Raw genomic sequence first — 22,982 nt, 5'->3', positions numbered from 1 at the left:
GTTATTTGCCTAGATCCTTGTTGCTACTGGATTTATGTTCTGAATTTATCTGTCTCAAGTGCAAATGCGAAGTATACACATTACAACTACATAGATATTGGCGTCCGAGGCTTTATCTGTATGTGCTAAATAATCTCTATATTAGCAGCTAAGTATACTGACATACTTAAACTCATGATATATGACTTAAATTGGCTCGGCCATAAGCATTATACCTAAAGGTTAGCATTCTCGAACAAAAACCTCTCACAATAAATTTTTATTATTTTTTATATAATCGAACCATAAAATAGACTTTAGACATGAGATTGTTCTCCCGTTCCACATTCCGAACGTAGCTTTAAATTTCTTTTGCGGTCTTGAATCTGGTTTTTCCTATTTCATCGCAGATCAATTCACCTGAGTCATTCTCCGAGTGTGTTCTCTGAGTGTGTATGGATTATTGTTAAATTGCATTTTGATGATTCAACGTTGTTTTTTTTTAAATCTTTTTTATATTATGTAGTTTGTTTTTAAACGATTTGTAGTTTGCGAAATATGACAATTCTTGATAAAATGGTAACTGAGTAGTTGCATTTGCATAATGTAGAAAATGTAGAAATAAGTTTATATACGAGTATGTCAACCAAAAAATTAATCTATATATATAAAAATGAATTGCTGTTCGTTAGTATCGCTAAAACTCGAGAACCGCTGGACTGATTTGGTTAATTTTGGTCTTGAATTATTTGTGGAAGTCCAGAGAAGGTTTAAAAGGTAAGATAAATATGAAAATGCTCGGAGTTAAATAAAAAAATAACAATTTTGTTATTCCTTTGATGTGTCCCCCGTCGGACGGATTCCTTTTGTTTGTTTTAAGTTTATTTTATACAAAAGTTTAGGTCTTTTATTTATCGGGGCACTACGAAGTCTGCCGGGTCAGCTAGTAACTAATAAATTTTAAAACCTACCAATCAAAACACGATGTGTACAGATTAACGAAAACCAGTACACGCATACCCTGTTCTCAGACTGTAAACTTTAATTCAATAATTGAAATTGGAGACTGTTTTCTATTTTCAAATACAGCTCTGAAGTCAGGAAGTGCTGAACTACATTGAAAATCTGTAACACATTACACCTCGTACCACGCTTCTTTCCAAATATGCAAATGCAACCTGCTTTAGACTAAAATTTCGATATTAACATACGTTATTACATTTTACAGAAATACTCTTAACGAGTCATGCTCCGGTAATGTAATCATCATCATGATGATGATGATGATTACATTTTACAGAAATACTCTTAACGAGTCATGCTCCGGTAGCGGGCCAGTATTAATAATTTAGGTTTTTACAAAATTATGTTACCATTAACAGACCGTGCAACAAACACTTTAGTCTTAGTCTCAGTTAAATTGTTGTTACTTCCAATTATTTAATTCAAGGTTAATCTCAAGAGTAAATCACAGCTATTTTATACTGCTAATGCTGTTTGTATAGCTTTTAGGAAATTCTAAAAAGTCATATCTATTAATGGAAGTAAGCTAGGAATTATGTCTCAAATAATAGCATGCAACGGTAGGCAGCGGCTTGGCTCTGTCCCTGGCATTGCTGAAGTCCATGGGCGACGGTAACCACTCACCATCAGGTGGGCCGTATGCTCGTCTGCCTACAAGGGCAATAAAAAAAATCAAATTTCTTTTAGGATGTTTTCTTTCGACAATCACGCTTTATAAAGTTTATTCCTCACTTTAGTGAAGCGATTTTCAATTTGTCTTTGTCGTGAGTGTCATGGGTTACTCACGACTGGTTTATTCTTATGCATTATTAGGTAAACAAAAAAATAACTCAATAAATCCAGTGCATGAAGTGCATGTCTTTTTATTTTTTTTCATCGCAGCCGACGCTTTCAAAAAGGTTTATCCAATTTCTAGAATCTTGGTACGGCTGTCGTTGGCACTTCTGAGGAGACATTTGCGCAAGCAATGAATAGTTTGGCAAATTAATGTATTTCATTTAATTAGCAATAATCAGTCTCACATATTGTAGATTAGTTTTGTATTTCCTATTGAGAACGCGAGGCGACTGTGCCAGTGAAACATGTTATCTACATTCATAATATGCAAAAACTGTAGCGTCAGCATACTGCATACAGGTAGTAATTTGATGCAGCTTGTTAACCATCTCGGAACCATAATGTTAGGATTTCTACAAAGTTAATTAGAGGAGTTCTTATATCATCAATTTAAAACAAAAACGAATAATGATGTTCATGTTTTAGCAACGTTTCGTGTTATGTAGCAATTGGTTACAAAACACGATTTATAAAAATGATCATTTCGAGAAGATGGATAGTGTTTTTTGCTTACGTTAGCACAAGGTGTTTCGTCGCTTCGTTTCTTATGCAACCTCAATTATCGGTTGTCAATTAATTACGACCAGCTACATCCAGCACGCCTCTTTATCGGCCTAAATACCTTCGCTAACTGGTACTGCATCGCGAACACAATTTTTTTAGGTTTTAAGTAGTTATCGAGGCCCATCAATATCTTAAAAGGTGCCGACCACGTTGAGAGATGAATCTCAAATCTCAGTTTTACAGTACAACGGCTGCTCCGCCTTTCAAATCGAAACGCATTACTGTTTCGCGGCAGAAAATAGACATGATGGTGGTACCTGTCCTGTGAGGATTCAAAAAATGTGCCACCTAATTACGCAAATGATGATTTCTGAAGACTTGATTTTTATTATACCTGGAGTAGGTAAATAGAGACTACTTCTATTTAGGAAATAGGCCTCAGAAACCGCAACATCATGTAAATAATGGGAGTACCTATATTGTTATAAATCAATAAAAATACACCAGAAAATTCAGAAACAGTATAGATATAGTACACTTCGCCAAGCCTGACACATTTCATGGGAGTCTCGGACTTAAAATAAATTAAGTGCATTACCTACCGTGGAAATTAGCATATTTTTCCAAATTTGCGCGGATGGGTAGGTGAGCTCACGGGCTCCATCTGAGAAAATTTGCTAAAACTAGCCTTAGTAAGAGTAGTGCTTCGCAGAATCTACCGATGTAGCGAAATCACGACCCACTGAGAGGACCCAGCGAGAAAGTCAATGGGTTTGGTAATTAGCACCATCAATACTGTATACATCTATTGTATAATAATGCACTAGCACGATTTTTGAAGGCAGGCAGTGGCATAGAATAGAACTAACTACCTAATCCATCCCTGTAGTTGTAGTAAAAAGTCTTAAAATCTATGAATTTTGGTGACTACTTTATTAAAAAAGCTAAAAAACCATTATAGCAATCCCAATACATTTAGATATTGTTGTTATTTCATAATTTCTTGGTAATATCAATTTCGGCGTCAAAACCTCAACGGAACTAAACGATTAAGTACCATAAAAAGCCTTGGAAAGGTCAAAACGTTGCCTTAAAGTCATGTATCACGGTCAGCTGCCAAGACACTGACTCATCCCGGAGTTCGTTACACCGGCCTTTGTTTTAGCCTGTATCCTTGAATCGCCACGGACGCCACTTGAATCGCTTAGATTGTACGACTTTTTGTATTCTAGACCAGTTTTTTTTTTAGGAACACGTCGTTCTGTAATGTGGGCGTCAGATTTCTTGAACTAACTCCTGCCTAGATATTTTGTGCCGTTTGAATTTGGTTATAAATTTATTTTGATTTTATAAATTGCGTTCGGCTACACGAGTATTAACAAATCTGTAGGGTAAAATTTGGGATTACAGCTCCCGAAAAATATTGTAAAGAAAATAGGTTGAGCATAGATTAACAGTGATGGATTAACTCGGCGCCCTAGTGGCAAGCGGCCCTGATTGTTGTATATGGATATTAATTTTCAACATAAAAAACAAAAGAAAGAATAGACGCACGCGCGGAATTCACATAGTGATTTTCTTGCTCTTTAACTCCAGCGACGATTTAGATAACGAACGAGCTCATTTCTATATTTACACAAAATACTTTACGAAACTTTACTAAATTTAAAAGGATAATCAAGATCGTATTTTTGGAGTTTACTCCTTTAGAATCGATTTACATATATAGGCCCGGGGTATGAAAATTATGGGGACCAAAATCGTACTAGCATGTCACACGAAATGCGTTATGCGCCTGATTGGCTCCTGATTGCGTGATGCGTGCGCGCGCCAATCAGGAGCCAACGCGCGGCCGCGTTATCGCAGGTGACGCCGGGCTGCTGCGCCGGCAGTCCGCCACAAAGCCTCGTACTGATCGCGCGTTTCTCTCATTATTGTATTTTCATATATTTGTTAGTCGTTTGTTTTGTGTCTCGTTAATTTGTTAATAATCTGTAGTGTATCGTGTTGTCGTAATATAGAACTATTTCTCGTATTGTTTCGTTTAATTTTTTATATCCAGTAAACTCCAGTCGTGCGTCGGAGCGGACACACACACTTTTTTAATATGTAATTTCATATTTGAAGGTCTGTCATGTTCCGACTGCAATGCCAATTCATCGATCCATGTGCTACTTTGTCTTGTAGCTGACTGCTGAAGATTTAATATGGATTTTTGCGCTTTTGTTTGAAAACACTGACTACGGAATCTAGTAACAAATTCGTAATTAATGACTGAAGTATCTGTGAATTTGTATTGATCTGTTTGTTGCTCACCATTTTTATAATTAGCTTGGGCAGACAAGCATCGCCCCATCTAGCCGACGTCAGCAATGTTAGACGCAATATACCCAATATGCAATAGCTAAGCGTCAGTCATGGACGTCAGCAATGCCAGAGGCACGGCCAAGCCTACCGCTGAGGATTCTCCACAAGCTCTTTTTGAATAAAGACATATCATAGCACAGTTAAAACACCGTGGAAGACATTTCATTGCAAAGCCGGATGGTACGTGGCAAAACCTCTGTAAACACACTGTTTATGAAGCTATAATTCTACACAGTATGGATAAGCTTTGCCCACTGAGTTTCTGGCCGGATTTTCTCAGAGGGTCGCGATTCCGATCTGGTGGTAGATTCTGCGAAGCACTACTCTTGGTAGGGCTAATGTTAGGAAATTCTCTCAGGTTGAGCCCGTGAGCTCACCTACTCGCCCGGGAGTAGCTGGAATAGCCTCTTAGGCGAATAGTTAGGGAAAAGATAAACTTTGCTCAGGCGGTGGGCGGTGCGATGATAGAAACGAGACGGCGGGCTAATCTCACACAATTCCTCAGAACGTATTAGGCAAAAGAAACCTAGACTGGAGCATGCGTTTGCTTTTGGGCAAGAATCTTAGTAAATTGGCCACACCAGCCGCTCAGTATATTAAAACACCAACACTATGTTACCTACTGGAGTGGATGCTACTTTCAACTTTTTTTATGATTGAAGGATTACTGGTGGCTTGGACGCCTTTCCAGTTTCACCAGGACAGGTGGGCGAGCAAAGGCTCAGCCATGAGGGGTGGGATTTGCTAACAGCTGCCCGAGCGTCTCCGAAGGAGACTTAACAACTCAAGAGCAACTGCTTCGCAAATGAATCTATTACCGCATCGGAATTACGACCCGCTGAGATGACCTGGCGAGAAACTCCGCGTACTGATGCATGGTTTAGGTTGCACGATGAACCCCTTGCTGAGTTCGACGAGTACGGTTACCGGGGTCCCTAAACCAGCTCCTAGTGTTAGAGCTGAAGGCGTCTAATGCAAGTATTAGATCTGATGGATCCGCAAGGACGTGTCTAGCGCACTACTTTCAATTGATGAGGAGTAATAAGCATCAAAAATACTGTTTGCTTCAAGAGCTTAGTGTTTTGCTGTACAGTATTAACTGTCAGTCATTTTACTCTTCATTCCTCATCAACATTGTGGTTTTTCTTTCCTTCTCATTATACCAGGTCAATAAATCCACAACTATTATTATTACTATAAACGAAAGCTTTATACATTTCTCCTTGTGATTTAAACGAAATGAACAACGCAAACTATTACAATCTACAGTTGGTTTTAAGTCTAAAAAGTTTAGTTACGTTGTAAGGTAGTTTCAAATGCAACAGTTTTCCAGACTTGTAACAACAGTCTAATGAAAAGCTTAACAAATTCTGACCTCCTTTGAACTGGTTGTGACTGGGCTATTATTAGTCATGGTGTTTATAAATCACTTTAAAATGTTAGCTACAATATAATAAATGGTTCGCTTTGTGAATTGTTAAGAGAATAATGTTATCGAAAGAAAAAGTTAATGAAATAACACCTTAGCAATGTCAACATTATACATACCTGTTATGGGCAACGGGACTTTAAATGTAACACAGTTCCAGCGGATCACAAAACACCAAAACCATCTATAATCACTCAGTACACCAACAAACGATGGTACATAGACTTTTAATACAAAATTTGTTTTTCGAATATTCGTTCGTTTTTTTTTTAATTTATTTATTTATCGATTTTAAGTTGAATGATTTATTTTAACGACGATACTACCGACTTGAGGCGGTCGAGCGACTGCCATCGGCTGCGAAGCCTGTGTCGATGACACTGCGCAGATAGTCCATCTCATTCGAACCCCAATGAAACGTTCTAGAGAGAACGAAACAAAATATAATCGGAATGCAAGAACATAAACGCGGTTGTAAACGTGTGGGCGTTTCATATGCATATCAAGCTTTTTGATGCGTTAGAAAGGGACGTAAAATGATTACAGCCTTCTGAGGTTGACTGTGAATATGTAGGCGCACGATGCGTAGAAAATGTGAGGAAAAATTGTTACTTTCTTCATTAAGGAGAAGTCTGTTGTTTTATGTGAGTTTCCATATCAAATATAAGTGACAATTTTTAAAATAAAAACTCCTTAGAACCGTTGCGATTCGATATTCGATGAAGTAACACTGAAAAAGGACAAACGTATACATTTCATTGCTACCGCGTGCGAATTGCATCTTTATTGCTTTGTTCTATGCACTAAATATTTAAATTTAAATATGTTCTATGCACTAAATAAACAAAACACGAGAGCAGTGTTTACTACACCAATGTATTTAATGATTTTATTACATAGTCCAAGGCGGGTTGGTGTTAAACAAGCGACCGGTCGTTAATTCGAAATCCATATGCAGCGGAATAAAAGAACACGCAGCCCCGAACCCACATAATGTGAGATCAGGATAAGAATTAGGAAAAAGAATGAAGATTTTTTTTATTGCATTGATGAATGGACGAGCTCACGGTCCCCCGGATGTTAGTGGTTACCCTAGCCCATAGACATCTACAATGTAAATGCGGCCACCCACCTTGAGACATGAGTTGTGAGGTCTCCCTTTTAACAGTACAACGCAGGCAGGCAGGCAGGGCAGTGGTACCTACCACCAGTGATTACGCAAATTATAATTTTGCGGGTTTGCTGTTTATTACACAATGCTGTTCCTTCACCGTGGAAGTCATTTCTTAAGTACGTATTTCATTGGAAAAATTGGTACCTGTCGGCGGGATTCAAACACTGACGCATCGCTACATACGAATACACCGGACGCCTTATCCTTTAGGCCACGACGACTATCTATGGATATACATACCTATACTGGCATAAATACTGTATACCACCTTTACCTGAGGTTATAATGAGTGATAGTTATGACTTCATTCATCATTTCTCGTGCTTATTCGCTTTATTATTACACAAGTTTCAAAGTTTCTAAAGCTATAGCATTAAATCTTCCCGTTTATGTGTGAATCTTACCCTTAACATATAACAAAATATGTATACGTTATTGCGAACTGACATCTAAATCGTAGGCAGCAGAGTTGAAATTCGTAAAACGATATTAAAACCGAAACTACAGTTATAGAGTTGAAGTTAGTCAGAATACGAACTGGCAACGTCTCGCCCGACATAACGAGCTGAAGTTAACAACAATTCTGTTAGTTCGAAATATATTTAGTAACGTGAAAGTCGTGTCGCATCGTTATGTTTTAATCATTGTTTTTGCCACGGATTCTTGTTTTATTTATTAAAAATTTCTGTTTTAAATTTTTTGTATGAAAAATGATCGGTGGCGATTATACTTTGGAGCTGTGCAACGTTTTCCATTCGGGACAGGTTCGTTTGTAGATATAAAGTTTAATTTAAATGAATAGTGTCGTTTTATTGAGTTAAGTAACGCAGTGTTGTTTTCACTGTGGTTTGTTGTTGTGCGTTTGCAAGCGTTGTTGTCGAAATATTCTGGGTCATCTTTTTCATTTGGGCACTAACTGCAATAGTTGAATTAAGTGGTCGAGGGACCGGTTCGCGATTTTAGAAGATCTCAGGTGCTAGTGATTTTCTAAAGTAGTCTTTATTATTAATTAAATAAGACACCGCTAGCCAAAAAATTAAAGTGACTATTTTCTTACGATCTAGTCAGGATCTAAGAACGAATTAATGATAGTATTCTAATGTATTTGATACGTAAACCAATTTTTTATTTAACCGACCGTCTTGGAGTTTATGAAAATTACGTTAAAAGATTTAGTTGCATACATAGATACTCATTAAGCTTTAAAAAGCGCATTAAAACAGGCCTGTATCGCGTGATGTTAGACATAACATGGACATAACCGTCACAATACTTACGAATCGGTAAAAGCCATTTTCTTTTTGTTTGCTTTGAAGAGGTACATATTTATTAATAATACAGTGCTTTTGATTACTTATCGTTACTACTGATTGATTCCTTGCTTAAAATAATGCTTTAGCGAAATAATTATGTCTTGGGTCACTATTATATTTGACGTTTAAGGTAAAGTGTCCTTGGGAAACTGTCTAAGCTCGTTGATGTCTTTTGTGAGAGGAAGTTCTTCAATCCTTGTATTTTGCCAGGTTAAAGCCCCGTTAGCTCACTTACTCGTTTGGAGGATCTAATGTAAACCTCGAGATTTTTTTTATTGCTTAGATGGTTGGAGCGAGCTCATAGCCCACCTGGTGTTAAGTGGTTACTGGAGCCCACAGACAGCCACAACGTAAATGCGCCACCCACCTTGAGATATAACTTCTACGGTCTCAGAATAGTTACAACGGCTGCCCCACCCTTCAAACCGAAACGCGTTACTGCTTCACGGCAGAAATAGGGGGGGGTGGTGGTACCTACCCGCGCGGACTCACAAGAAGTCCTACCACCAGTAAGGAAATACGCAAGCCCGAAATAAGCGTAGTTGAAATTTTCTAATTTGTATTCGCTGAGGCGCGATGGAGCCAGCCAGACCGCTAACAGCGAATCCATGAAACATCGATTTCTTCGTCTGATTCTTTCGTTAAAAATTAACCGATTCTCAGGTGGAACCAGGCAGCTTCTTCCAACGTCTCACTGGAGGCGTGAAGACAGGAGTGATCCTTAAAGATGTATCCTTCACGACACACAGCGGCGAAGTCACGGCCATACTGGGATCTAAAGGTTAGTGACGTAACTTCAGTTGTACTTCATAAAATTGTATAGTTGTTATTTCTAAGTACCCTCGATAAAAATAAGAGTTTAATAAAAGAAATAATCTATACTAATATTATAAAGCTGAAGAGTGTTTGTTTGAACGCACTAATCTCAGGAACTACTGGTCCGATTTGAGAAATTCTTTCAGGGTTAGATAGCCCATTTATCGAGAAAGGCTATAGGTTATAGGCTATAGGATATAACATCACGCTAAGACCAATACAAGCGGAGCACCAATAAAGATGTTTCAAAATCGGGATTATTTTTCCCTTTTGTGAGCTTCCGCTGCGTGCGCTGTAAAAACTGTTAAAGTTTCGTTAAAATAATGTATGATAGAATTGTTTCCCTTAAAAGATCTAAAAAAAAAAGTCCGCGACACCATATGTCTATATGTTAAGGTTGGCTCACTATAACGTTTTTTATGCTAACCAAATTTGTTCTAAAATAAAGCATTATTTATGAATTATTCCACGCGGACGAATAGTCGCGGGCAAAAGCTAGTTTTACTATAAAATAAAATAAAAATTGCATAAGGTGGTTTAATATCATCATAATACACAGTAGACACTTCTTGCCTTTATCCCCCTATTTGGAGTCGGCGATGCATGTCCTCTTTCTCCATTCGGGCCTATCATACGTCATCTCTCGACTCTCACCCTTCCCTCGCATATCTTATGTTTTTTTTATTGCCCTTACCGTAGCCTATCCACCTCAGCAATGCCAGGGGCAGAGCCAAGCCGCTGCCTACCGTCACACTGTCGATTCAAATATTCTTAGGAGGCCCGCTTCTCTCCTCCTAATTGTTGATCTATACACAGGTAGCGGTAAACGCGCCCTCCTAGACGTGATAGCTCGTCGCGTGCCGTCAAAAGGCCACGTGCTACTCGAAGGCGTACCCTTAGAAGAGGAACAGTTCAACATCAACTGCGCTTTGGTTCGACACTCGACAAGACTGCTGCCAGGACTGAGCGTTCAGCAGACATTGGCCTTATCACTTACTAAGGTAAGTCCTCCTACATTGGTCGTGGCCACTCCTAACTTTTGTTCTCACGATTTGTTCTTACTGGTGGTAGGACCTCTTGTGAGTCCGCGTGGGTGGGTACCACCACCCTGCCTATTTCTGCCGTGAAGCAGTAATGCGTTTCGGTTCGAAGGGTGGAGCAGCCGTTGTAACTATACTTGAGACCTTAGAACTTATATCTCAAGGTGGGTTGCGCATTTAGGTTCTAGATGTCTATGGGCTCCAGTAACCACTTAACACCAGGTGGGCTGTGAGCTCATCCACCCATCTAAGCAATAAAAAAAAATGGAACGAGCATCACAGACAGTGGAATCGAATTTCTGATGTGAATTTGGTTAGACTTTCCACTCCATCAGTGGCCATTATTTTGTCTCCGTCTTTCCCGGTACAAACGCTTCTTAAATGTTGCGAGCCTAGACTTGAATTAAATTACACTCTGTATTCGATACTAAGTCAACATTTTCCGTGTCTTCGTGTGCAAAGCTAACCTTACCCATAGAGTTAAACTCGCATGTCTTAAATGGGACTGATCGCAAGTTCAATACTGGGCTCCTTCCCTAATTTATATCTAAATTATTGCAAAATTCCTTATTCGATTCCGTCCGTATTCCGTTTCACAAATAGTCACAGTGAATATTACCATTACGATAAATTACCTTTTATCTGCATGTAAATAAGACAATGGTCCGTGGTTCTACAACTACAACCAACGACGACAATATTGACACTTAAAAAGGCTACTTCGTAAAATAAAACGTTAATTTATTCAAAAGGTTTCATTTACATGTTAAATCTAAAAGTAAAGTCACACTATTTCACAATGCTTTATTCGTTTAGATTTCAGGGTATTTGAAGTCATCGAAAGTGAAACAAGTGATGGCTGACATGGCTCTCTCGCAGGTGATGCTGGCATTTCTCTTTTAAAATACATTTTTTTATTCTACTGTTCAGTAACAAGTAAATATTATATTATATAGCAATATATTTGAGCGTTGACAATAATTTTGCACAGGTTGCGAACAAATGCGTCACAAATTTAACCAAAAGCGAATACAGAAGACTAGTTATTGGAGTGCAATTGATTCGTGATCCCAGTGAGTACCTAATTGATGCGTTTAACTTAATTGATTGACTAGCTTAACTGCCATTTTCCTACCTATTTGCTGGCAGCCTGAGAGGCCGTTCCAGCTACGCCTTGACGGGTAGGTGAGCACACGGGTTCAAACTCAGAAAATTTGCTAACAATAGCCCTAGCTAGAGTAGTGCTTCGCAGAATCTACCACGGGATCGGAATCGCGACCCTCTGAGAAGATACGGCGAGAAACTCAGTGGGCTGTGTCAGTGGGTTAGTTCGCTCATTGAATTCTTCGCCGTAATCGACAACTTCGAGGAGAACGGTGACTGTTGCTTGAGAGGCTTAAAAGCACCGAGAGTGAATCCGGGTGATCCGACAAGACATGATTCGGGCGACGGCTGCTTTGCGTTGCCCCATCGTAGTCGGATAAGAGCCATAATTATAAGAGCTTTTAGTACATGTTTATGCAGAGCCAGGTCGCTACCTACTATTGAATGTGATGTTGTGTATCTTTGATTAACATTTTTTGTTACAGTTATATTATTACTGGATGAGCCGACATGGGATTTGGATCCTCTCAACACATATCTTGTTATCTCAATATTATCGAATGCCGCTAAAAAATACGGGACCGCTATCATACTCACAATGGAAAAGCCTAGATCAGGTGGGATATCAACGAAAACAGATCTCGACTTTTGATTATAAGAATCTTTTTGAATTACATTTGTACCATTCTTAATTTACGGAAATTTCTTTGAACCGATCTTTACATTACGGCGGCTCTCAAACTTTTGTATGTGTATTAGATACATAAATGGAGGTAGATAATTCTAACCAAGTACACTGTTGCAGTGTCCGGCGGGGGTATAGTTCGAAAACTCCTTGCAAATAATTAAAATAATTCTCGGATTCGAATACCGGTGCATCGCTACATACGAATGCACCGGGTGCCTTATCCTTTAGGCCACGGCAAAAAAAGGTATTTTCATGCTACTATGTGCCCAATTAAGATAACTTATTCCGTCCCCAGATGTATTCCCATTCCTGGACCGGGTGGTGTATCTATGCCTCGGGGATGTAGTATACGCGGGACCAACGAGGAACTTGCTTGACTACTTCGGCAGCATCGGGTTCCCGTGTCCACAGTTAGAAAACCCGCTCATGTACTACCGTAAGTGCTTTCACAGTCAATTATGAATGTACTATCATAATATGTGTTTCTCGTTTTATTTGTAATTTATTTATAAGCATCCATTTGCCTATAACTCTCACCAATGGACCGGATAAGTTCAATCTACGTCCGGGAAAAGTTTAGTAATTGTTTTAGCGTGATATACAAACAATTCATTTACTTACTAGATCTAACAAATTATAATTATACCCATAATACTATTGTAAGCGTTAACGTGCATTTGTTACACAAGAACATTTATTTTACTTTGTTCACTTGTTCCACTTTAAATCAGTTAGTTTATAATTAGTAAAAATAACTTTTGCAAGTACACTAAAATTGTTCAACAAGTTGAAACTTAAATCGTAATCTTCCGCAGTGTGCCTCTCCACCGTTGATAGGAGATCACGGGAGCGCTTCATTGAATCAAACCACCAGATCGCGGCGCTGGTCGAGAAATTTAAGATCGAAGGGCAAGCCATCATGCAGGGGAACCTTCATGAAAACAATCGTATCGTAAACCCTAATAAAGTACAAATGAACTATGGGAAGCCTGGCGGATTTAAGACAGTGTGGATGTTGTACTTGTAAGTATTTAAGCAATATTAATAATATTAATTGCCATATTGGTTCAGTGGCACTAGTACTAAAGCCAGTAGGTGAAAAGCACAATTCACCGAACTCGTCGAAGGCTCGTTTGGATTGTCGATAATCCCATTCTCACGGATCGTTTGGAACCTCTGGGTCAGCGGAGGGACTTCGGTTCCCTCTATATTTTGTACCGTATGTTCCATGGGGAATGCTCTGAGGAATTGTTTGAGATGATCCCTTCATCTCCTTTTTATCAACGCACCGCCCGCCACCGGAGTAGAGTTCCATCCATACTACCTGGAGCCACTGCGGTCATCCACAGTGCGTTTCCAGAGGTCTTTTTTGCCACGTACCATCCGGCTATGGAATGAGCTCCCCTCCACGGCGCTTCCCGAGCGCTATGACATGTCCTTCTTGAAACGAGGCTTGTGGAGAGTATTAAGCGGTAGGCAGCGGCTTGGCTCTGCCCCTGGCATTGCTGAAGTCCATGGGCGACGGTAACCACTCACCATCAGGTGGGCCGTGTGCTCGTCTGCCTACAAAGGCAATTTAAAAAAAAAGGCTTTGAAGTTACCAGTCAGGCAAGTGTTTCGCCGAATCTTCTATGCAGGTCGCGATTGCGATGTAGTAGTAACTACAACCATGATTGCCTTGAGTTGACAGGCCTTCTGAAGCGTCCAGGCAGATGTTGAAAAAGCGAATTCACTAATAATAATAAAGTAGTATAAAAACGGAAAAAAATTTCTATTTTTATCCTGGTTGCAATAATAGGTCAGACTAATTGTCTTAAAATTACTCCTGCATACGTGTGCAAATTTTCAATTTAATCGTACTTATTAAGATTTGTTAAAATTACATTTAGATTAAAACATTGATAGATGTAAGTTAATCTAATAAAAGCATATTTAAAATGCTAACAAAAAGAGACTTATAATATATTATTAAGTTGAAAGTTTTCACCTGATGTCTATTTTGTACTCTCTGGGCTGGTTGCGATCATAAAGCAACAAACCCACTTTATTGTATAATATGTATTGTATTGTTTAATATTTATAATAATTATTTGTTTCACCTCTACATATTTCCAGACGGACTCTAGCTACAATATTCAATCTTAACAAACACGGATTCAAGCAAATGTTTATGAGACTTCTTTGTTTACCGATATATTTTTTCATACTTTGGATTTTCTACAACGAGGCAAAGGTACGCATATACACCCACCTACACTTAGAACTTTTTTTTACCCATGTGGCCACATGCAACTTTATTTTAGCGCGTAATGCGGTCATTTAGATCCAATTAATATTATTAATATTAGTAATAATAATAGTACTTAATAATATTACTTCATCTCTTTATTCGGACAAATAGGCTCAAAGGGAGCTTAATTTCAAAGGAAATTTTATTCTTTTTAAATAAGTGTTTGACGAGAAACGCTAATGTATCTAGCTCACGCATTATTAGATTTGTTTAGTTTAAAAAAACTCATAAAACAATTTACACGCATCGAGTGGAATAACACATGTTTTTTCCAGGATTATCAACGGGCTTTCATTACTAAAAGCGGTTTAATCTTCAACGCAATGGTCGGAACTTATTTTGTCAGCATTATGAACACGATTTGTCTTTGTAAGTGCAATGTTTAGTGTATTGTTAGCCGCTTAGCATTAACTCGTGATGAAGCATTTTTCTATTGCGTACATAAGTGAATAAGTTCAGTGGCAATCAACGTTAATCACAATCAGTCTCTAGCCATTTAGATAGGTAAGGTCTACATCTCAATTGTTTTTTTTTTTTTATTGCCTTTGTAAGCAGACGGGCATACGGCCCACCTGATGGTGAGTGGTTACCGTCGCCCATGGACTTCAGCAATGCAAGGGGCAGAGCCAAGTCGCTGCCTACCGCTGTTTAACGTTCAAACTGTTTAAACATTGTTTAACCAGAAACCACAATATTTATTTATAACTTTATATACTTGACAGTATAAAGGCGGACTTAATACAATAGGCATTCTCTGACAGTCTACCTTAGGGCAGTACAGAGATGAACTTTGGTATGTGTAGTGTTATAGTGATATTACTTAAACATATGTATATAAATAGCATACATAATATTTATATTATGATACAAATACTCGTACTTCAATAAATACAAATACATAACTATATTCATATAAAAATATACATAAATAAATATCTATTAGATGACTCTGCTAACTCTCTGAGATACAGTTCTCGAACCCTCGTCTCCCTCGCGGCAGACGTTTTTAAAACGTGAAAGACGTTTTTAAAACCCACAGTTGACATTTTTTCTTTTCTTTTTTTATTGCTTAGATGAGCGAGCTCACGTCACCTGCTGTTAAGTGGTTATCGGCGCCCATAGACACTTACGACGTAAATGCCGCCACCTACCTCCAGTCATAAGTTCTAAGTCTCAGTTTTAACACTACAACGGCTGCCGTACCCTTCAAACCGAAACGCATTACTGCTTTACGACAGAAATAGGCAGGGTGGTGGTACCTACTCGTGCACTCACAAGACGTCCTACCACCAGTAATTACGCAAAATTGTAATTTAATATTATAATTATAATATAATATAATTTTTATTACACGATGTTATTCCTTGACCGTGGAAGTAAATCGTGAACAATTTTAAAGTACGTATTTCATCAGAAAAATTGGTACCTGCCGACCGATTGGACCGATGCATCGCTTGATAAGGTTGCACCGGGCGTCTTATCCTTTAAGCCACGGCGACTTCAATAACCTCTTGACTTCAAATATTTTAGTATTATTGTTGTAATCGTAATTTGATGAACAGATTAAAACTCTTTTCAGACGGTCCTTACAGAACTCGGTACTATGAAGAGTCCCAGGAGGGACATTACAGCGGCGCCAGTTTACTTCTGTCTTGGAATATAGTTTCGTTGCCATTTTCATGTATCACTTCGTTCGCTTCGGCTGCAATTATTTACCCGTGAGCCTTATTAAATATTTTCTGAAATTATTTCACACAGCAATCCTATTATTGGATTTTTTTTTATTGCTTAGATGGGTCGGACGAGCTCACAGCCCACTTAGTGTTAAGTGGTTACTGGAACCCATAGACATCTGCAACGTAAATGCGCCACATACCTCGAGATATAAGTTCAAATGTCTCATGTGTAGTTACGACGGCTGCCCCGCCCTTCAAATCGAAACGCATTACTGCTTCACGGCAGAAATAGGCAGAGTGGTGGTACCTACCCGCACGGGCTCACAAGAGGTCCTACCACCAGTAATTTACCTAAGTAATCGAATATTATTCTGACTAAAGACACCTAATATTAAATAAAAGACTCCAAAAAGTGATACTACCTCCTGTTGTTGAACAGCCGAATCGTGGGATTGTTGTTTTTAAATAAATCGGATATTTCAACTTCGCTTCTCAATCTGCGATAATGTTGATATTATGACATCAATGGCCCCTTTTAGCCACTTAACCCCAGAGAGACTCAGTGCTCATACTGTCCCTTCAGTGAGATATTTATCGTTTACTGTAAATTTTTGCGTTCAAGGATCTTGGCCGACATTTCGGAATCGTTGGACTACATTCACTTCTCGTTGGTGCTGTGGTCGTCGTATATTTACGCGGAACAACAAGCGATCGCGATCATGGTATTCGTTAAGAACGGACTGAACGCCGCCATTGTCAACTTGTACATCACTTGCATTTACGTCATGCTCGCCAGTGGAGTGTTAAGGTAGAGGATTCATTCATTATCTTTTATTTTCCTGCTTATGCTGATAGACTTGAGAGGTTAATATAGCTTCACCTTAACGTGTAGATGAGCTCACGGGGCTCAAACCGAAAATGTTGCCAACACTGGCTCTAGCAAGAGTAGTGCTTCCCAGAATCTACCACCGGATCGGAAACGCGACCCACTGAGAAGATCCGGCGAGAAACTCAATGGACTGTGTCTATGGGTTACTTTACTAGTCACGCCCTTTGTCGCAAGCGACGGGTTTGGCGAGAACGATGACCGGTGCTTGAGGTACCTAAAAGCACCGTTAGTGGATCGGGAGGATCCGAAATGACGTGTTTGGGGCAACGTCGACTGCTTTCCATTCTGTCCGCAGGATCGGGAATGCTGAATGTTGTTGTTTAGAACTTGTAGGTATATATATGCAAGCTTATCTTGAAAATGTAAGCGAGATTCAGGCATCTGTCAAATATCTTGTATTCTCTGATGGCTACCGCCACACTTTAATTACGTTTACCCCATTCAAACAGCTAAAGAAGCGTTTTTTTTATGATATTTTTTCCAAATTCTAAACTTTAAATGGTGCTCCTGTAAAGTTGCAAAAATATCGCTTAAACCAAATAACCTTTCACTTCTCGATATAATGTGTGTATAAAACGAAACTTAATTCTTCGTATTTATTTGACATTCTTTCAAGGAATAACCCAAATAATAATCGTTATTTATAAAATCGATTCTAAATCGAGATAATATTATCCGCAGATCCTACAAAGGCTTCGAAGACTGGCTCCACTACTTAACTTACATAACGCACACACGTTACGCCTCGATCTTCCTCCACCGGACCGTCTTCAAGCAACCGACCTTCAACATTCTGCCCTACAGCGACCACGAGAATTGCACGGGCATCACCAGCCTCATTCAGACCTCGTCGAGTTTAAACACGAATTCCAACGCTAACTGCAGATACGCCAGCGGGAAGGCATTCTTGACTGAACGATTCACGTCGAAAACTTTCACGGGGGACATTAACTTAGCGGGAGACTTCAATTTAAATTTCAATCTCGGCGTGTCGTTTGCATTCTCCGTCGGTATTATGATTTTCAACAAATTCCTGTATCTGATGCCTCTGCCTAGCTACATAACCGATAAATTCAGAGAATAAAACATATTTTTTTTTCAAATAATTATATAGATTTTAATTTTGTGTACGATACAATATACTATTTAAAAAATATATTTTTTAAAAACTGTTAAAAAATAATTGCATTCAGAATAAAAGAAGTGTACGAAATAAAAAAAAAATTACTGAAAATATTTTATTTTTGACATTACATAATCTAAAGTACATTTAACCACAAACTACCAGCTATATCATAATTTATTTTTTCCAAAAAGACTTATTTTAAAATCGATAACGATATCATTTCGAATCGATATGCGGAGTCACCGAACTCGTATTTGTCATGGCTCATGACCTGAATAAAATCGCTGGGGGGTAGAACGAACTGAACGTATCCCGGTAAGCACCAACACCCCGGCAATTTCTGCCGCAGGGCAGTTGTGCGTTCCGGATTGATTAGTACGACTTACACCAAATACATTTTTGTATTCTAGTTGTTTTTTCAGTTTACCTATATCCTAATTATGCTATAACAGATATCCCGTACCTAGATTAACATTCTTATTTATATTCTTAACTTAATAAGCAGATGCATGTGGTTCTTGAGATTTGTGGAATCTGTCGAGCCTGTTCTTATAGCAGTATTCTCTTAGTTTTAGTGAATTTCCTCATAGTACGTCAGTTTGTTATGGTCAGCGAACAGAATCTCAATAGCTTTGTAACAAACAATAACTCGAATGTTTCAATAAGACTTTGGTCTCTATATGCTTCTCAAAATATTGGATGCCAAGTTCCTCCAAGCATGTTTCATGTATCCTTTTGTATATTTTGTCTAAGAGATCAATGTATCCCCTACAATCTTCTTAATTAATTTTTTAACCTTTCTGTCTTCAGTAAAATAATACTGTGATCGATTTTAAAATAAACCAACATAATACGATCACACATTCTCATAAAGAATATTTTAATATCGCTACAATCTTAATCATGTAAGAATAAATTCTTCGACGACTTTTGGATAAGTGGTTGGGACGTAGAGAATGGTGGATTCAGTTTGTGTATCGATTTCATTTTCGTTTGAAACACAGGCCGTGCCGTCTTCTGCAAAAAATAATAATAAGATGATTATCAAACATTCACAATCCGAGAATTAGTATAGATTACAGTCAAATGCTAAATTTATTTAAATAATAATTTTCAAAACAATCAGTTCTAGTTTTTTGTTTTGAGGTCATCGTGGCCTTAAGGATAAAGGACGAGGTGCATTCGTATCGAGCGATCGGTGCTGTGGCTCTAATCCCGCAGGCAGGTATCAATGCTTCTCATGTTGACAAACGACTTTCACAATTAAGAAATAATGCAATAGAATAAAACTAACAAAAATTACAATTTGTAATTACTATCAAATTGAGTGGGTGTCTAGTTTGAAGTTGGGTGGTGACATTAACATTGTAATGTTTACAGGCATCATTAACCACTTAACACTAGATGTACCATGATCTTATCTCTCTGTCCCCAATAAATAAATGACTAAGTTTAATTTCTGGGCAAGTAATTGTCTCCATCATAACTTTTAAAATGATAAGACGCTTGGTGCATTCTGTAGAGCAACTGTGCCGATGTTCACATCCCACAGGCTGGAATATTATAGTATTATAATAGTGATTAATAATAATCTTACATAAATAATAGTAAGTGAAAAAACTAACTCACCGCTATATAAAACTATGGTCTTGTTCAATTTGTTGATTGTGACCTGCAAATAAGGCCTTAAAATTATTTTACAATTTTATTCTTTACTTATCAGTAAAAATGGTATACATAGTTCTAAATTTTTCTAAATACTTCTAAATATTTCTCTAGTACTTATATTTCAATACATTAAAAATGTCACTGAATAATTAATGTGTAATATTTCTCACACAGTGATATTTAAATCGTCTCACAATCAAAAAGTCGCAAATTTGAACCTAGTCATATATCACATTTTGGGTTTGAGTTGCATTACGGTAATGAGTAATAATGGAAAGCAGCTAAGGAATCAATTGAGGTAACTAATGAGAAGGGCAACAGCTTCCCACTTAAAGTGTACATAAATATTTTCTTTATATAATTACTTTCATTCAAATGTCTTTTCTAGTTCTAACTACTACGGTATAATATTAACACTACTTTGTTCTAATTAAATTATGAACAGAAGTAATGCAATTTTTACCTTTTAAATTTGCCTGGCGTATTTAGCAGGTTGTACTGATCATGCTCGCAGTTGCACTGAAATTTGCGAACATATATTAATATTGACGATAGAAAAATATTCTTTATCGTCAGAAACAGAGTGAATGCAAATTTCAGGTCACCTGCAATTATAATCAATACAACCTATTTGATACATTAGGTGGAAAAGTAAACAGCTGTTTGTTCCCATACTTGAATTCTATTATTTATTTTAAATATAAGGCACACTACAATTGCTGTTACCGTAAAGTTAATACTTACTGGTGACATAACAATTTCTCTATATTTTGTCAAGTACAAACGCAAAGGTTTCACGTAGTTATCAAATCCCAGGGTATTCAATGCGAACAATACATCTTCCCCGTTGATGGTCTTGCGTTTTTCAACCTTGCATCTGTCACTAGCCTCGCTCGTTACAAACGATATGAATTCTGATATACATTCCTGAACACATTCCCTTGCATCTTTTGCTATCTGTAAATCAATTAATACTATTTATGAATTAAGAAGAATGTAAATGCAGCATAAATCTACTTTTCAAAATAACATAACAAAGATGTACACTGATGATTGAAAATCAACTTTAAAATATGTAATTTTATGTGCTTGGTAAATGTAGCAGATTAATCAGCTGAAGAGCAAGGTAAACAACTCCAAGTGACACTTTGCGGTATTTCCGCAGAGAGGCGACAGTAAATTAATTTTATTTTCAGCAAACAAACACTTCCTATACTGCACTAGTACCGATATTCATAAATAACTTTAAATGAAATGCATCAGTACCAGTGGATGTGCAGAATACATGAAGCAAAATTAGTAACGAATGGGTACATATTCAATGTGTACTGTTCTAGTTTTATCAACTCATCTCATCTCTTGGATGTTGTAAAAAGTAAATTTGCGATTCATGAAAGAGGTCCCAGAGGTTTCAAATGATCCATGAGGGATTCTCGACAGCAGAAACGGACATCATCTGTATGAAGTCAAATGGAAGTAGCTGGTAACTGGAGCCCTGGCGCACTAGTTGGAGCAGGACACAAGTCCTGCCTGATATGGATTACTGGGACAACCATTTTATAATACCACTGAGACTGACATCATAACCTCAAGATAAGTGGAAGCATTCACATTATAATGTCAATGAGTTCCAGTAAAAACTCTACATCAGGCAGAACACATTAATCTGGATTACCAATGATATTTACTAATATTGATTGAATAAATATAGAAACATGTGATATATCTATATGCCACATTCATGCAAGAGAATATCTAAACTTGAAGTTTATATATATGGCCCATAAACTATTTTAGATCTAAAATTACAACACACTAACTGTACTTCGATAAAAATATTTTTTAATGCAATTCTTATACCTTTCCATTCTCTGGTATTGCCCGTTTCATTATTTTAGCTATATTCGCGATTGGTAAAAATCTATCCTGTTCTCTTAGCGGTGCATTGCTCTTACTCCCAGAGTCCGAGTTGTTTTCATCTTCTGCAAAAATACTGAAGGTCAGTGTTCTATACAAACTTAAAGAATGCACCAATATTAACTCTTCGAATTTCTGATTTTAAAATATTTGTTTATATTCAACGAAGACTATTATATAGTAGTAAACTTGTAAGTATTATTTTGTTTATGTACTTCTTAGACGATTAAGAAAATTGTTTACCTAACACATCATCAGAATTGACAACAAATGTGTCATCCGCTACCAAAAATCCATTGTCCAATCTCACTAAGTCATTTCCAAGTTCGTCGCTATCCATGATTAGAAATTTTAGTATCTACCTTTAGTAGTAGTTCACGCTTATTAAAAAAATGCGTGCTGGATTTACAGCTCAGCGTAACGTAGTGTTTACAAAATTGTGTATTCAAGGATGAAAGAAGTAGCTATCTTCTTTGAATCATTCGTTCAAATAATCAAGAAAGAATTGATGTGTTCGCCTGAAACTACATTGACATTTATATATTTATTCACACATTGAGTAAATGGAACTTGATTTATTTTATTTTGTAAAAAATCTATGGAATCACCACTGACTGACGTATGATTTTTTTTAAGGGATTTTATAACCTGGTACCTAAGACCTTTAAGTCATATCTTATTTTAATTTATATTCATATTTTTATGAAAAATGATATTATGGAGTGAAATGAAGTGAAGATGATTAATTTGAGACATTAATCAACTGGGATGAATTTAAATGAAATGAGATAAAATTATATGGGATGACATACAATCTTAGTAAAATGGTGGTCATTTACTGAGATTTCTTCAGTGGACTTTTTTAAGGATTCCGAAAAGCTACGTCAAAGCGGCTTTGTTTCATTTTCCCACATTAATGCACTTTCACAGATATTAAAAAGTTAATAAACCACCGTTAATTACGCAAAATTACAATTTGCGTAATTACTGGTGGTAGGACCTCATGTGAGTCCAGACGGGTAGGTACTCCCCCCCCCTGTTTCTGCCGTGAAGCAGTAATGCGTTTCGGCTTGAAGGGTGGAGCAGCCGTTGTAACTATACTGAGACCTTACAACTTATATCTCAAGGCGGGTGGCGCATTT

The 22,982-nt window shown here is 37.6% G+C and overlaps 3 protein-coding genes across 6 annotated transcripts in view; 1 reads left to right on the top strand and 2 right to left on the bottom strand.

Annotated features, from left to right (window-relative positions):
* LOC101746447 (ATP-binding cassette sub-family G member 8) overlaps positions 1 to 6,507 on the bottom strand; it is a 72,008-nt gene extending 65,501 nt beyond the window's left edge. For both annotated transcript variants that reach the window (XM_012695374.4, XM_012695376.4), the window contains exon 1: positions 6,259 to 6,507. The gene's annotated coding sequence lies outside the window, so the exon portion shown is untranslated. The remainder of the gene's footprint in view (positions 1 to 6,258) is intronic.
* Positions 6,508 to 7,894: 1,387 nt separating this feature from the next.
* Positions 7,895 to 18,363, top strand: LOC101735894 (ATP-binding cassette sub-family G member 5). The gene is made up of 13 exons (XM_004931940.4): positions 7,895 to 8,077; positions 9,290 to 9,407; positions 10,259 to 10,443; positions 11,299 to 11,361; positions 11,474 to 11,555; positions 12,072 to 12,203; positions 12,570 to 12,710; positions 13,090 to 13,297; positions 14,390 to 14,507; positions 14,840 to 14,933; positions 16,144 to 16,282; positions 16,863 to 17,048; positions 17,811 to 18,363. Exons 1-13 carry the CDS (start codon positions 8,024 to 8,026, stop codon positions 18,211 to 18,213), a joined length of 1,923 nt encoding a protein of 640 aa, XP_004931997.1. The 5' UTR covers positions 7,895 to 8,023; the 3' UTR covers positions 18,214 to 18,363.
* LOC101736158 (uncharacterized) lies at positions 18,354 to 22,490 on the bottom strand. Of its 3 annotated transcripts, none has more exons than XM_004931942.4 (5): positions 22,084 to 22,490; positions 21,784 to 21,905; positions 20,668 to 20,880; positions 19,885 to 19,927; positions 18,354 to 19,272 (listed from the first exon to the last, which is right to left on the bottom strand). In XM_004931942.4, exons 1-5 carry the CDS (start codon positions 22,178 to 22,180, stop codon positions 19,157 to 19,159), a joined length of 591 nt encoding a protein of 196 aa, XP_004931999.1. In that variant the 5' UTR covers positions 22,181 to 22,490; the 3' UTR covers positions 18,354 to 19,156. The 3 variants fall into 3 exon arrangements, with proteins under 3 accessions (XP_004931999.1, XP_004932001.1, XP_062530857.1); XM_004931944.5 differs by having other exon boundaries at positions 19,107 to 19,272; positions 19,885 to 19,940; positions 22,084 to 22,473; XM_062674873.1 differs by lacking the exon at positions 18,354 to 19,272 and adding an exon at positions 20,387 to 20,442 and having other exon boundaries at positions 22,084 to 22,473.
* Between the last annotated feature and the right edge of the window lie 492 nt (positions 22,491 to 22,982).

Source organism: Bombyx mori, chromosome 22, assembly GCF_030269925.1.
Source record: "Bombyx mori chromosome 22, ASM3026992v2".
Classification (NCBI taxonomy): Eukaryota; Metazoa; Arthropoda; class Insecta; order Lepidoptera; family Bombycidae; genus Bombyx; species Bombyx mori.
Note: the sequence above shows the minus strand (reverse complement) of the source record. Positions and strands in the feature narration are given on the sequence as shown.